Consider the following 17,227-nt stretch of genomic DNA (forward strand, 5'->3'; position numbering starts at 1 on the left):
GAGTTGGGAGGATTTTAGTGTCTTTGGAACCTTGTTTAATTAATCTGCCCTCCCAGGGGCAGATTAATTGTACTATTAAAATTTGAAAGTGATCAATACATGAAAACATTATCACCTTAAAAATGCCAACCAGCATTAGGACCAGCGGCGTGGACTTCTTGGATGTAGTAGGATGTAATGCATTGCCTGCCCTGATGACTCATTGCAAATCTGTATTCCAGAAGGAATTTTCTCTTTTTTTCTTTTCTAACTAAAAACTCTGGTTGGGACAGCATGGTGGGTCTAAGCGTCATATTCTCTTTCCTTAATAATGCAGTTAAATAGGTTAATAAACTAAATATAGTTGAGCACATTTTACCAAAAGTACTAGGCATGTTCCGGCAGACATAGTCAAATATTAAACATTTCATCTGCTTTTAATCTAATATTACAGTGTAAATCGCGAAAATATGAAGAAAAAACCATATTTCCCACGATATTTCAGCATCGTACAGCGCCTTGGCTTCTCGGGCCGAGGAAAAATACGCGTCTCATGGGAAATTCGCCCGCAGTACGCTACCCTAAGCCCTCATAATGGCGCCTTCGATGTCCCATCCTTTCCATGGAATTAGTGAAAAATGTATGTAACCCGCCACAAACTGGGACTTTCTTGTTAATCACGTTTCTTGCGGCTTTTGAAATATTGAGGGTAAACAATAAATTAATAACATTTTAAATATTTAGTAGGGATACTACGCGAGCAAGATCTTTGGCAGTCAATTTTGCTTACCGTTTGTGGACTAACGGCTGTGCCGTTTTTGCCGAATTGACTACAGGTACATCCATTGTCGAAGTACTTGTAGTCCATATGATCGTGACAAATGGCTGATAATTGTTATCGCCGCGTTGCAACGACTTGCGGTACGGACGATTTCAGTGTGCTCGTGGCGTTCGAGCCGTCCATCTTGTTGTGTAATTCTTTATGGGTTACTTGGGATAGGCGGAGTGTAACTTGAGTGGAAAAGGGGAGTGTTAGATATCTGTCAAAGGCGCCTTTAACCCTACACACACCGTTCACAAGTGCGTGACTTCACTCAAGGTGCTCTCTGCCATTCTTGGGTCTTATTTTGGTTACAGTTTGATTTGTTAATTAAGTTGTCCTGACAAATGTTGTGTATCTTTGTTCGACATTAGTTTTCTTATTTTTATAATCACTTTTGAGTCTGCTAAAATAATGATAATAACTCTATAGACCTGCAACACCTAACAATTATTCACACCAAACGTAAGCCACTTCTGTGACTATGTGAGCATAAGAGCAGTTACGCTAATGCCTTTGCCGACACGCACACAAGCGCACTGTAGCGTAGTGATGCGTCAAGGGCTCCCATTTCGGGGCACACAAAACGGCTTATAAATCCTGCAACTACACACTATCTATGTGTTATAAATCTATGGTTACAGCTTTAATAAAATAAATCAATATGAAACTAGAGTGCACCTCTAGTTTATAATCTCTGGTAGTATCTCTTTGATGTTGCGTTCCCAAACGGTCTAACGGGGTGTGTACTGAATAATCAGACCCCGCTGTTTTGGTTTGCAGATTTGTTGAGCAAATACAATAAAAAACTAGTAGTCAAGGAGCTGGTGAACTGATATTTTTACTATTTTGCAGGAGAATTAAATTTAAAATAAACCTTCAAAATTGTCGTACCACTTTTTTTGGACGTTCGCGAGTTCGTTCGCGTGAAATCTTAGATTTTGCCGGGATAAAAAGTATCATATGTTCTGCTCAAAAGTCCAAATTATATCATTACCAAATTTCATCCAAATCGGTTAAGGGGTATAGCCGTGAAAAGGTAACACACAGACAGACAGACTTACTTTGGCGTTTCTAATATTAGTATAGATTACACCATGTGACTTTGACCTCGTGGACTCTGAGCAATGACACGCATAAACCTTTTTGAATCACTCTTTAGCAAGCGTAGGTTCAAACCATGTACAAACTATATCCATCTACCTGTTCTGCTGAGGAGAGTCAGCAAGAAACTCAACAGTCACTCTTTTTTAGAAAAGTAATACAATATTATAATTTACAATTGTTAACATCATTACAATAATTTCTTCTAGTAGAAGCTGATCCAATGGCCTCCAAGTAGTGGCGTGCACTTCATACATGCATTAAAGTACTGCATATCCTAAGAGTTGTCTTCGTTAGTAAATACAGATTTTTCCACTTTGCTTAATTTTATTACTAGTGCATACCCTGATCGACAACCATATGCACGCCACTGCCTGGTTGGTTGGTTGTTTCATTTATTGATTTATTTGTTAAGCTTGTTGGTTACATAAAACAATAAATCTATTCATGTACAGCTTTAGTGTTACTTCATCTCCGGTGTACTTTTTGAGCAGTGAGAGTGATAAAATAAAATATTTTTTTTTATGTCAAATGTAGCAAACTTATATTAAAAAAATTATTTAACCAAATCCTTATTTATACATCATATTATCATCTCCATATACTTTTATGGGGGGGGCGTAACTGGGTTTCTTGGGCCAACGTTGTATGGGCTGGTGGACTGTTTTTTGTTTAAAAAACTATTAATTTAATTTAAATTTCCGGGCAAAAGGTAGGTACTATCATAATCAACAATCCCGACAACATTTTATCACTATAATTGCTTAAGTTATTTCAGATAAGAAAAAAGAAGGCAAATATGCAGGCTACAGGGCAGCGTTTGTTTCATGAATAAATATTTATCTATTTTCGAATTCTTTAATAAACACTTACAGAAAATAGAATAGTACCACTAAACTAAAGTGTTTGTTTTTGATAATTGTTTTATTCTAAAAATATACTGGCTCGTAGCCTACAACGAGTAACGAAATCAACAACTGTTATTGCTACAAAATGTCGAGTTTATTTTCCAATACCGGGTTTTTCAAAGAAAATAAAGGGTAAAGTTGAATAGACACAGTTTAGCGTACAGACAGTTCGGAAACGGAGAAACGATTTCTGCAGCCACGACTTAGCTTTCGAGCAGACAATGTGGTCATACGAGACAAACACTCTCGTCATTAATTGACATACCACGGTAAATGATTATTTTCTATACTCCCAATTATTCTTAGGTTATAATATATTATTATGTATTAGGTATATTCAACTAAAATAGATTAAAATGTTGTTTTAATAAGTTTTTATTCTTTATGAAAATCATCATTTGTTTCTTAGAAACATCCTTTGGGTTTTCATGTTGGAATCATTTTTCCAACAATAATGATTTTTATGATCATATTTTCATCGTCTGAGGGTTTACAAAATATAAATGTACTATAAAAATAATACATTTTAGTTATTAAATAACTAACGATCAGTCCCGGCTTTCCACAGAGACAAAAATAATTTTTCAAAATTTGTTTTAATTACGACATTTTTGTAGAATATTTATATAATACTTATATGTACTACAGAAATAAAACACTGTACTTTTATGGCAGGCGTCCACTGATCATCGTACAAATCGTACGTATCGCATTAAACGGATATTTAACATCCGGCGCAAAGGTGTGTTATAATTTTGACGTGTCTGTCTGTAGCACAGTAGCTCGCGAACGGATTATCCAATATCAATTTAGTTCCTTTTGTATTAAAAATGACTTATATGCGAGTGTTTTTAGATATGTTTGATGAAAATCGGTTGAGCCGTTTAAAAGTTGTGGGATGTGAATGTGGGGAAAAATAAATGTCTGCAAATATACTCAAGTGAGGTCTCAAATGAAAGCGCTCTGATAGAGGATATTGATGACTTGATCGAAAGTGTAATTAATAATTTCATGACATTCGGGAGTTTTTCAAAATTTTTAATTTTATGTTATATCTACCGTAAAATTGCGTCCACGCTATACAACGTAATATTAATTTCTCACTGGTTAAAGCATATTGTAAAACGAACTAGCGTAATATAGAATAGTTTTCGTATGTACGAGTAAGTACAATGAACTTCAGTCACTCGTATGCCTCTCTCTCGTCTTGTAATATCAGTTAACTCGTTACTAATAACAGTATATCAACAAGCTTAACAAAACACACCCGGGGCAGATTAATTTGACCCAAACGTCTCAAGAGTGCTCAACTATAACAATGTTGGCTTGACACGTCTCTTATTCGACCTTAGCATTACCTTCACGAGTTTTAGCGACAGTTTATATTGGTCGAGTTAGTCAAAGGGGTTTACTTGTCAAAGACATGAAATTTGAAACTAACTGCAAAAGGATTGGATAGATGCAGGCGTTACTTTGCGGAAGTTCATTATGAATATAAAATAATTTATTTATTTTGCTATTATCCGCGAAAAGCCGACGAAAACATGCGACAATGGTCCGACAAAATACTCTTTACGTACGTTTCTTTCCGAAACCGGAGTATCCTCAGGAGATGTCGACTCTACAACATGCAATTGTAAATGTACGTTGTAGAGGATTATAGAAAAAAAAAATATTATATAAGCAAAAAGATTTTTTATTTCCCCTGTGATACCTTTAGAAAATCAGTGGAAAAACTAAAAACTACTTGGTTGAATAAAACCATATGTAAGGCCTATCATTAAATTATGTCATTAAATAACCATACTATTGTAATGTAGAGTACCACATGCACAAAACTAAAGAGAAAAACACGGGACTGAATTGTAATAAGAAAGAAGTAGTATTTAGTTCTAAAGATAGCTCTAAGATGATATTGTATCAATAATACTCTTTGCCAGCATGCTCCGTGAGTTGCTTCCCTGTTTATCACAGTGTATTGCTTTGATTATTTCAATACTATTGCTTAAATAATAAAAAGAAAACACTATTGTAGATTCATTGTATCGACACACTAGTATAATAATAGTACATAAATAAACATAAGAGACAGTTGATACTTGTTAAGTGTAAACTGCCTGTAAGAGTAGTGCTGGCAATTTCATTAGTTTTATTAACAAACTTTCCACTTTAGTTATGGAACTTGAACATCTGTCCCTAGGATAAGGTTATAAGAATTGCGAAACTCTTAAAGAAATGAAGGATTTAAAATGAAAGACTGACTAATATTTCAATAGAATTTATTATTTTACGACTAGTGACTTGAATCTTTGGAAAATTTATATTAATTTTTTCCATCAATTTGGTAAATTGCTCTTGGTTTTGAAATGATAATTAATTTTTGTTGTTTCTATTACTTCTGCTGAATATCTTACAATAAGTTAAAGAATAACTTAACGGGTATTATGAACAAAAGTGTTATTAAAGTTTAAAGTAGTCTTGCTTTATCTTAAGAAAAAGGTGTTAGCTTTCTCTTTTCTCATAATTAATTTGACTGTATAATTTCAGTATTTTTATTATAAAGATAACTTTATACTTTACTTTTACTATAATTATACTTATAATATTGCGTTATTATAAGCTTTAATTTAACTTGTTTTATCTGGCCAAGTCTTGGAACTTATTATTTATCTTTTCAAACAACGTAATAATTAGTGGTACAATATATAGTACGGTGGAGCTGGGCTAATAATAGATGTAGAAGGTAGCTATATAAAAGATAAACCCATGTAGTTTGGGTTCATTCATTTCTTAACAATACTTAATATAAATATATCTCGGTAGATTCTTTCGGATCTACTGTCCTGTCTTTCCGAAAGTTTTAGAATAAAACTGTAATAATAAGTCAAGATACCAATATTGTCTAGTTATTACATTGCCATAAGTATTACTATGTTTGATTTTTTTCATGTCTTTAAATATTACTAGAAAAGTCTTCCTTCTAATTAAGAGAAATGCTTAAAAGAAAGATTAGGAGTGGGTACGATTAAGTCGAAAGGGTGGGAATAGAACCCAAGTCCTCTCGAACTTTATTCTGGTATCATCATACCATTGTTGAATCTACTTCCCTAAAAGCTTTCAAAACACCAGGTGGTGCGGGTCACATTCCAATTAAATCAAATGAATTGTGACTTATATTATGATTTTTTGGTTATCTTATAAATTATGTTTATAATATTTCGCTGTATAATTACACGTATTTGATATTCCTCTATAAATATTTAACAACTTAATTAATATTGGTAGTAAATGACGTCACGTAATTTTCAAATAGCAGTACAGAGCTATACAGGATATCAGAGTCAGGATCGGGCTGGATTTTCTTGTGGCACCTGGAAATAAGAGAACAATAATCTATAAAATATAACCTAAGATAATTTACTGAATGTTGTGCCTGAAATATTTTTATTTTGACTTAAAAATACAAAACTATAAAAATGCATAATAGGTCCTGAGGTTAGGGTGCGATGCTATTGTCTTAGTCTGTAGATGGGTATGGGGTCATGGGTCGAGTTTTTCTTTCTTCTACGAAATCTCAGTAAGTATTTTTTTTTTTAGAATTTAAACTACCGTGAGTGTTATTCATATTAATTGATTATGAAACACGGATAAAACTCAAAAACCCTACCCTTGGGTTCGAAACTAGTCGGGCATACTCCGACCTAATATCACGTGAGTTTTAGCCATGTTTCATAATCAATTATTTTTTTTGTTATTTTACATATATTAATTATAAATAAATAAAATACGTTTGGATAATGCACTCCCCGCTATATACGTAAGCGTAGCTTGTGTTATAAGTAATAAGATAGCGAATTATACAAATTATGTTATTACTAGCGGACATCAAGTTTTTCACAAATCCGGGAACCATGAATTTTTCCGAGATGAAAAGTAGCTTGTGTTAATCCAAAGTAAAAGCTATTTCCATTCCAAATTTCAGCCAAATCGCTTCAGCAGCCGCAGCACAAAGGAGGAACAAACATACACACTTACACACAAACTTTCGCCTTTATAATAAAACCACTTGTAAGGTCCCTTGTTCTTACTGTAATAGCAGTAAGTCACCGTCTCACCACTACACTGGCCAGTAGCGCACGTCCGCCTCCTCTCGATGCCAGAGACAGACTGGCTGCTTTGTTTTTTTTTTTCTTGTTGATTAAATACCGTTTAGCTCCCTGTGGAACCACTACGACGTCACCGGTGGGGCAGACTACCGGAGTATATATACACAAACACTACAGTGTGATTCATACCATGATCTCGGGCTGTATGCGCGTGTATCACAGTTCCCTCTTGGTCGGCGGGCGGTGGATCTGAAACCATCAATAAATCCATGTAGCATTGTCAGAGTATTCCAGTTTGTTTTATTTGTCGTTAGACAAAATAAATGTTTGCCTTCGCAATTTAAATGCACAACAAAATGTACGCGATACCTGCGCTAGTGATTTTTTTGTTGTTTCACCGAAAATATATTGTTGTGAGTGAATCAAAATACGAATAAAACAAAACAAGTTTTATTATATTTTGGTAATATTTTTTCAATAAAATTTTAACGTACTGCTGTGTTTTTTTAGATAACATTCGATAAAAAGGAGTAATACTGTAATCAGCACTCTGTGGTTTTACTTTCTTGGATATAGACAATTTTAGATTCCTACTATCTACATTACTATTATAAAAAGGAAAGATTCGTATCTTTGTATGTAACGAAGACACTCTACTACGAACTATTTGATTGATTTTAAAAAATCTTGAGCACATACAAAGCTACATAACTACATTTTAGGTCATCATCATCATCATTAACAACCCATATTCGGCTCACTGCTAAACACGAGTCTCCTCTTAGAATGAGAGGGGTTAGACCAACAGTCCATCAAGCTGACCCAATGTGGATTGGCAGACTTCACACACGTCATATAGAATAAAGAAATTTCTCTGGTATGTAGGTTTCCTCACGATGTTTTCCTTCACCGTTTGAGACACGTGATATTTAATTTATTAAAATACACACAACTGAAAAGTTGGAGGTGCATGCCTCGCACCGGATACGAAACCACACTCTCTGAAATCGGAGGCAGAGGTCATATCCACTGGGCTATCACGGCTAATCCTACTATCTACATTCCCATTTTAAAGATAAAAGATATGTATTTTTGCATGCAACGAAATAACTTAAAAAATACTGGATTTATTTGAAACATTCTTTAACCAAAATAAAGCCACATTATCAGTATTCCCACGGGAAGAGAACTACGCAGGTGAAATTGCCACTCGCGAAGCTCTGTTAGTAGTTAAATTAAGTTATGTGGGTACAGTAAACATAACAATCTCTCTACGCGCTACGAATGGCTAGCTTAACAATCGAAAGGTCCTAGATTCGCCTAGCTAAATAACTCAAACATTTTTCTACGTCATCATTATCAGCCGACGGACGTCCACTGCTGGACATAGGCCTCTTGCATGGACCTTCAAGCATAACAGTCTCGAGCCGCTAACAACCAGCGGCTTCCTGCAACCCGCTCAATGTCCTCCGTCCACCTGGGGGGTCGACCATCACTACGCTTTCCGGTGCGGGGTCGTCATTCCAGCACCTTGGTAACCCAACGTCCATCGGCTCTTCGAACTATGTGGCCTGCCCATTCAGCTTCGCGACTCGCTAAGCTATGTCAGTGACTTTAGTTCGTCTGCGGGTCTCCTCATTTCGGATTCGATCACGCAGATCCAAGCATGGCTCGCTCCATCGCCCGGTGAGTGACTTTGAAACAAGCTTAATTTTTTTCTGCTTACCTCGATAAAATATATCCCTCTTCCTACTGAAGTAGTTTGCTAGCGGTATATTCATGTCGCACAGTATCTCCACGGTGGGCGGCAGTGCGTCTATCTTGACAACAGCGCTGGTGAGAGCCGTGTACCGACCCTCGATGATCTTGATGGTTGATTTGGCATTGAGGGGTCTGCAACAATTACAATTGATATCTATACTTCTATGGTAATATTATTGAGCTGTTTAGTAGCGCTAATCTCAAGAGCTTCTTGGTACGAGCTGAAAAATTATTTTTGTGTGGGATAGTCCATTTATCGAGAAAAGCAAAGGAGATGGTCTAAAATTGTATGGAGTCCAGGGTCAGTCATTGTACCCTGGCGGAAATAAAAGAAAATATTTTTTTTAACTATTTTCTATTATACAAATCCATGAATTTATCTTAATTCTTTTGAAATAATATTCTCATTCTCATTCTCTCCCAAGAAATGAGTTACATTGGCGGATTGATGACGTTTTCAACGCAATAGTCGTTTTGACGTTTGCTGTCAAATGTTATGTCATAGTTGCTTTATGGGCGCCATCTTGATATAACTCTGAAACTTAGGTTTTAATTTTATTTATTCCTTTTTATTTAGTTACATTTATTCGCTTATTTATATTTTAACAAATACTCTGTATTTATCAAATTTTAATGAAATGGACCATCTGCTTTATGTTAAAACCAATAAGAGCAAAGTATCAGTGTAAAATGAAGCAAAAATGCGAAAAAATATTCCTTTTGAAGGCTTCTGTTGCGTACGCTGCGTTACGCAAAAACAATGTATGTTGGAAACGGAATTTCTTCTCTTTACATGTCGTTTGTGTGTTGATTTACTGTTGCTGTGTGTTTATCTGTTGGTTGACTACCTAAACCTAACCCTTTTTATCACAATCAAGGATATCCACACAGACAAAAACGCGGGCATCCGCTAGTAAAATAATATTCATACTTTAATGCGAATAGTATTGGATAGAAGCAGGCGTTACTTTGCGGAAGTTCATCATCATTATATAATGATTTATTTATTTTGCTATCATCCGCGAAAAGTCGACGAACCCATGCGACAACGTCACCCAGGTCCGACAAAATACTCTCTACGTACGTTTCACCCCGAAACCGGAGCATCCTCAGGAGATGTTGACTCTACAACGTGCAATTGCAAAGTCCTTGCAATTGCACGTTGTTGTTTTCGCGGATGATAGCAAAATAAATAAATCATTATATAAGCGAATAGTATTTTTTTTGTTACGCTTCTACGGTTAAACTACCTACAACATAAATTTTAATAATATTATTTCACCAATGGAAGGCTACATTATCAGCAAGTAACATAAGCTATATTTTAACCCCTAGTATTTGATAACTTGTAAATAAATGCAACCATACTACCTAGTCCTATCTATAGTTTCCTACACAAACAATGCACGGAGTGCTAATAATATGACTTCCACTCGTATTATCTCGTTTTATATTCATCGATTCTAACAATCTGCGAGTAGACTTGCAAAACTTCCCGGCTGTCCCAAATCGCTCTTCGAATAATACTGAACACTCACTTGGATGTTCCTTAGCTCGTGGAAACACACGCGAACATATTTTATTTCAAAATTTTCGCTTTACAGAAATTTTCATTGATCTGTCTCTAAGTAATTAAGTTTTGTAGTAATAATGTTAGTAAGAATGTTAGGGAGGATTAAACAAATAAAGTGCGAATTTCTAAGAAATTGAAACAGCGCCATCTAGTGGTGCTACTGCACAACTGTTTCAATTCCATATAAATTTGCGTATACGTCAACGTGATAGTAACAGTATGAAAATATTGAAAACTCCCACTAGGCATACTGTTTACTAAAAGTAAATTTTTGATTTGCGAAAAGAGAAAAAGTCTATAGATTGACGTCATTCTGTTTTTTGTATTCTTATATGTAAAGCCATTCTATAAATGTATTACGTGCCTGCATAAATCACCATATTTATATTTAGAAAGACGTCTCAAAATTGCACTGTCAATGTCATCCAAATTAAAATTAATGGATACAAAATTTTACGTCAGAGATAACTCTTTTTAAATTCAGTTGCAAGGTTTTACTTATACAAACAAACACCGCAAATTCCAAGTTAAATAAAATTGCAAAATTATCAGGTGCAATATCGGCTCGTGTGTTTCCAATACCTTAGAGTTACGGACTAAATAATTCGGATGTTCGCGAGTTTGCTAACAACCGGGCGTCTGCTCGCTGCGCCGGATTTAGTTCGTCCCCAGGTATTTGCGCCTAGGAGCTCCGTGCGGCTCTGCCCGGCGTACTTTGTGCCAAGCAGATTCTATCTATTATATTCTATCGTACCTATTTTTTTTATTCTTTACAAGTTAGCACTTGATTACAATCTCACCTGATGGTAAGTGATGATGCAATCTAAGATGGAAGCGGACTAAGTTTTTAGGAGGAGGATGAAAATCCTAACCCTTTCGGTTTCTACACGACATCGTGCCGGAACGCTAAATCGCTTGGCGGTACGTCTTTGTCGGTATGCCTCCCACCAGCCAAACCTGGACCAATTAAGAAAACCTCAATCGGCCCAGCTGGGGAACGAACCTAGGACCTCCGTCTTGTAAATCCAAAACGCATACCACTAAGCCACAGAGGTCGTCAAAACTATGTCTTTTATTTAGTTTTTTGGAACGAAGTTCTTTTTTGCGGTTTATAGTAGACTCAACTGGTCGCTAACTGGGCCATAAGAAGGTCAGTCACTCAGCGGGCGATGGAGCGAGCTAAGCTTGGAGTTTCTCTGCGTGATCGAATCAGAAATGAGGAGATCCGCAGACGAACCAAAGTCACTGACATAGCTCAGCGAGTCGCGAAGCTGAAGTGGCAGGCCACATAGTTCGAAGAGCCGATGGACTTGGGGTCCCAAGGTGCTGGAATTGCGACCCTAGGTGGACGAGGATATCAAGCGGGTTGCAGGGCGCCGCTAGATATTTTATCGACAAGCAATGATTATTTTATTCTATAGACATGTTACGTGCCTACAAAATCAATGCAAAAAGTGATCCGAATTTAGCGACTCCACTGAGAGCATACATGTACAATTTTATGTTTACTTACATTAAAATATATTTATGTACTTAACTATATAATTATAGTTTTTACACTTCCTAAACACACAACTCGGTATTGTAGACAATATTTAGGTATTATGTTTAAATAACCTTGTTGAATAAGCGAGCGAAAAATTAAGACAATTATGCACATTTGGTCGCCTCAGTTTTGATTGCTAGTGCCCTATCTTTAGTATAAAATATCTTTGTCGAAGAGAATAAAATAGCGGAATCATACCCCAGGTCTATTGGCTAAAATAAACATGTCTATCATCGTAGTATATCATCCAGATTCAAAATTAGACAAAATATACCATCATTAGGTATGACTAAAGTTGACAAGCTCTGTGTAAATAAGTAAACAGATGACGTTTATTTATTAAACAATCGAAGTACAATAAATTCCGCTCGTTTATATCCACATTGGAGCTAAATATTTTTACACGTTTCCGCATAATATAAAGTTAATAATTCAACACTAACGGCGCCCCAGACACCTATAACACAGCTATGACGTCAGCCCCCGGGAACCAAATTATGGATATAATTTATTGACAATTAAAATTAATATGAACAATTCGTACACAGAAGATAGACGACAGTACATTCTCAATGTGATTGTGGTACTACATCGGGATTGGGCCGAGAACATCGTTAAAATAACTTCATTAGAAGTAAAATGTGTTGATTTGTCCACTTTAATCATCATCATCATCTTATCAGCCGACGTCCACTGTAGGACAAAGGCCTTTTGTATGGACTTCCAAAAATCACGACACTAAGCCGCCTGCATCCAGCGAATCCCTGTGAGTCACTTGATGTCGTCAGTCCACCTGGTGGGGATATACCAACACTGCGCTTTGTAGTGCGGGGTCGCCATTCCAGCACCTTGGGACCCCAACGTCCATCGGCTCTTCTAAATTATGTTGCCTAACTATGAGGCCTACCTTTAATAAAGGTTGCTAAAGCGTTAGCTTTGTTCTGTGGTTACAATAATGATTTACAAAATAATGACTCACTAGTATAATTAACTGAATATATTCAATCTAAGGCCACAATTCCTCAACCTAACTAATGATTAAGTAAAATAATAATATTAGGTAAATCACAGGGTTGCATATTTTTAATAATAACAGCTTGGTTATGTTATTGTACGTTTTAAATGAATTAACATTAGTTAGCCTTTGGTATGGAAAAAGTAGGATTTAATAGGATGCTTCATTGGAACATTACATACCTATAGGTACACCAATATTATTCAAAAGTATTTTTTTTCAATTAGTTTAAAATCTTCCTATGAATAGTAAACTGAATAAAGAGAACCTTAATGACCGAAATTTAAAGAGGAATCTGGATAATAATACCTCTTTGGCGCAGTTGTTAATGCGGTAGTCTTAAGAGAGAGGTCTAAGTTCGATTCCCATGTAAATAAGTGTGTAATTTACATTACGTAATTAAATTTAACGTTATGACTTTACATTTTGTATCGTTATAATTATAACTTTAACACTTAAAATTCTGATATTATAACAGCGATCGTATCTAGACCCCACAACTCAATAATCATTATGGCGTCTGTTAATTATACAGTAAGTGTGGGTGGGTTTTAATTACAGCATAACAATTGATTAAATTTGCTCCCGGGGTTATTAATTTTTCGATGTTTGCCGACAGTGCCGTTCGTAATTTTAATAAGGGAGCCAACTTCGCTTGCCGACGTCATAATTAATATGTTATTGAGGAACGTTATAATTTTTAATCATTTCAGCTATATACTGAAGGTATCTTGGTAAGAAATTAATATATAAGGGCATATCTCAAAGTGGCACTAGGCGCGCAAAGATGAAAAGTAACAGATTAGCATACCTAGGCATGTATAACTTTTAATAAAATGGTGATTTTGCAAGTAGAATAGAGAGAAAGATTAAACAAGTGGTGGATGGACAAACTAGTACTAGTAACTATAAAAGTATATTTGTTATTCTTTTATGCTGCGGCTACTGAGGCGATTTGGCTGAAATTTGGAATGTAAATAGATTTTATTATCGATTAACACATAGGCTGCTTTTCATCCCGGAAAAATCCATGGTTTCCGCGGGATTTGTGAAAAACTTCATTTTACGTTGACGAAGTCACGGGTATCCGCTAGTTATTAGATAAATCTGAAAAACTGCTGAACCTATTTAAAAAATTCTTTCACCAACAGAAAGCTACGTTATCAGCGAGTAACTTAATTTTATCCCCGTATTCCTAGCGAGAATGGCAACTACGCCTACCTGTTTCCCGCCATGATGACGAGTTCTGGTCTCGGAAACACTCCTTCAACGGAACAGATGATGTTTAGGTACCCGTCGCTGAGTCGGTCCTGGATCATGTCGAATCTTGTCTCCGGCACTGGAAATTAAAAAAAGAAATGTAAAAAACATGTACGAATAATTTCTTATCTCAAGTAAAATTAAATAAATAAACATGACTACAGTCTGACAAATTCGAAAGACTGCGGTGTGAAATCGTGCGTGCGGGGAAGTGAGGTGCATCAGTCGTAGGTTTTTCATTCATCGCTAAACGACCCCCGGCTTGCGCGACCCATCGGGAGTGTTACGAATGAAGTCGCCAAGCTATAATATTAATTTGGGGATATCTCTGGTGCGTGTAATAGAAAGGTTTTAGATTCCGGTTTTTTATTTCCAGCTTGAATTAATGTAGGTTTTTTCATTTTCTAAATTCACTTCCGGTTGGTTGGTATAGGCGGCCTAGCTACAAATATAGTGTAGTACTATCGGTAAAGATGTAGGTAAATATTATAAAGGCGAATGTTTGTGTGTAAGTGTGAAAGTGTGTAAGTATGTTTATTATTCTTGTACGCTGCGGTTACTGAGGCGATTTGGCTGAAATTTGGAATGTAAATAGATTTTACTATGGATTAACACATAGGCTACTTTTTATCCCGGCAAAATACATGGTTCCCGAGGGATTTGTGAAAAACTGAATGCCACGCGGACAAAATCGCGGGCGTCCGCTTGTTATTTATAAAAACCTGTACAAGAAGAAACACACTGTTTCACACTCGTAGTTCGCTCGTAGTTTGTCGAAGTGCGTAATAAAATCGGCGCCGCAAGCGTACGCCGGTACAAATTACACGGTAATCAATGAGCCGATTAATTATTCATGCACTGCTTGGTAATCAGGAAGCTAACCGAAAACAGAGGAATTTTATTTGCCTCGCAAATAAACTGGCAATGCGGGGCCGCTTTTACCAAACGTCAGAAATTATTGTAACTGTATGAAGATTAAATGATTGATTTGCATGTTAAAATTAATTATTTGTTTGTAGTCTGTAATTGTAATTAAACAGATATTTTAACTACCTCGTCTGTCCAGAGGTTTGTTAATGGTGCTACGGAATTCGTAGCCACCGTAGAGCTAATTATTTGTAGTTTGGGTGAGGTTCTTGGTTCGACTCTAGCTGTGTATATTCGATCTTTTTTTCTTCCAAAAAAAAACTTTGTAGGTGACCGAAGTTTTAAAGTAGGTTGTAGCACATCCCCATGCCTCAGAAATCACTTCAAGCAGTCGTTATCAATCATCTGATAGTGACAGTTCAAGTTCGGTCAAACATTATTACTCTAAGCACCTGCGTAGCACCTCTATAGTAGCAGCGTCGTGGGTTCAAGTCCAATGGCAGAGGTTCTGCAGTGGCACATTAAAAAAATTATAAGGTATGTACTTTTCGTTTTTTTTTTATTGACAATTGATCAACGACAAGTTAACCCTTGACAGCGATCTCACTTAATGTTAGGTAACAATGTCTAAGGGTGCATTGACATGAGCGGCAACTCTATCGGCGGCAGGCGACGGCCTGTCGACGGACGACGGTCGGTCTCTGCCGCCGAGACGTCGCTGAGTGCAGTCGACTGCAGTCGTCTGTAGCAGCTGCCGCTCGTGTAAATGAACACTAAGATGGTAGCAGATTTACTTGGAAGAGGTACAAGTTCATTCTATCCATTACCTCTGACGGTTTCTGCGCATCTACATACGCATCATACCATAACGCTAAATCGCTGGATGGTACGTCTTTGCCGGTAGGGTGGTAACTAGCCACGACCGAAATCTACCACCAGACTAGAGCTGAGACAATTTAAAAATAATAAAATCCTCAACTGACCCTAGCTAAATCGAACCCAAGACCTCCTGATTAATATTATACAATCTAAGATGCAAGCGGGCTAACTTGTTAGGAGTAGGATCCACACCACTATTGGTTTCTACACGAAATCGTACCGAAACACTGAATCTCTTGGTGGTACGGCTTTGCCGGTAGGGTGGTAACTGGCCATGGCCGAAGCCTCCCACCAGCCAATGCTTTTACGGTGATTATGCTGTATTATAGTTATTAATTCCTCAACAGGTCAATATGAAAGTTTGCATACACGACAGAAGTACAAAGAAAAAAAGGTAAAAAAATACTTTCATCAAGGAAAATACATATTGTTCCCTAGGGATAGATTCCGTCGTTCGGGATAATTGATTGACAAAATCTACATTATCAAGGATAGGTATCGCCTCTGGCAAAGCATAGAAAGTTAATTACAAAAATTCAGTAGACAAGTTGATGGGTAGGAAAAAGAGAAAACGAATACTTTTTTAAATATTCTCCCGTTGTTTACAAGTAATCTTCCAAAGTACAAAACAGATTTTCATGTCATTATTCAGAAGAGTATCTACCATTACCTGTACCATTAACGAAGGAGAAAGTGGTGCTGGTTATGTGCTTAATTAGTATATAAACAAACAAACAAAACTATATACATTATAAATGAGAAAGTAAATCTGTCTGTTACCTTTTTACCGATTGTTCGTTGAATCGATTTTGATAAATCTTCTGTATAGAGATAAATTCGACTTTATATCATAGGCTGTTTACGCTCGGGCTATGCGGGCTGCGCATATTTTAGAAAAATTCATAGTTTCCACGAAAATTGTGAAAAACTAAAATTTATGCAGATAAAGTTATGGGCGTCTTCCTTTAAAGATTAAAATATAAAATATATGTGTTATCATCTATAGTTGTGCATATAGCATTTCCTTTTATTTTATTTTTATAATAAGTTTAGCCTAGTTAAATATTATTGTCTTAGCTAGTATAAATAATTTACTGTACCTACTATTTAGTTAATAAAATCTATTGTGTTATCATTATTTTTATTCTTCTCAGCACATCCACTCTCTAATTATTGATATCCGTAGGAAAATATCTGGCCAGCCATTTTAGGATTTGCAATGACGTCAGCTTAATATACATTGTCATCCAATATTTCATTAGGTATGTAACAATTTTAAAATTCATGTCCAAGCTTTTTCCTTGACATTGTTTTATCATAAAAAAAGTTTTTAAGAAATAAAGATAGAAGATAATGCAGATCACTGACTGAAAACTTATAATACAATCGTAAATTTTATGTTCCTTGGC

General features: G+C 36.1%; 1 protein-coding gene across 1 annotated transcript in view; it reads right to left on the reverse strand.

Annotated features, from left to right (window-relative positions):
- Positions 1-5,073: 5,073 nt before the first annotated feature.
- LOC112055971 (uncharacterized) overlaps positions 5,074-17,227 on the reverse strand; it is a 50,102-nt gene continuing 37,948 nt past the window's right edge. The window contains exons 4-7 of the mRNA XM_052882020.1: positions 14,034-14,151; positions 8,644-8,810; positions 7,107-7,166; positions 5,074-6,182 (exon numbers count right to left, since the gene is read on the reverse strand). Coding sequence (XP_052737980.1) covers positions 6,106-6,182; positions 7,107-7,166; positions 8,644-8,810; positions 14,034-14,151 — 422 coding nt within the window. The 3' untranslated portion in view covers positions 5,074-6,105. The remainder of the gene's footprint in view (positions 6,183-7,106; positions 7,167-8,643; positions 8,811-14,033; positions 14,152-17,227) is intronic.

Source organism: Bicyclus anynana, chromosome 6 (genome assembly GCF_947172395.1).
Source record: "Bicyclus anynana chromosome 6, ilBicAnyn1.1, whole genome shotgun sequence".
Classification (NCBI taxonomy): domain Eukaryota; kingdom Metazoa; phylum Arthropoda; class Insecta; order Lepidoptera; family Nymphalidae; genus Bicyclus; species Bicyclus anynana.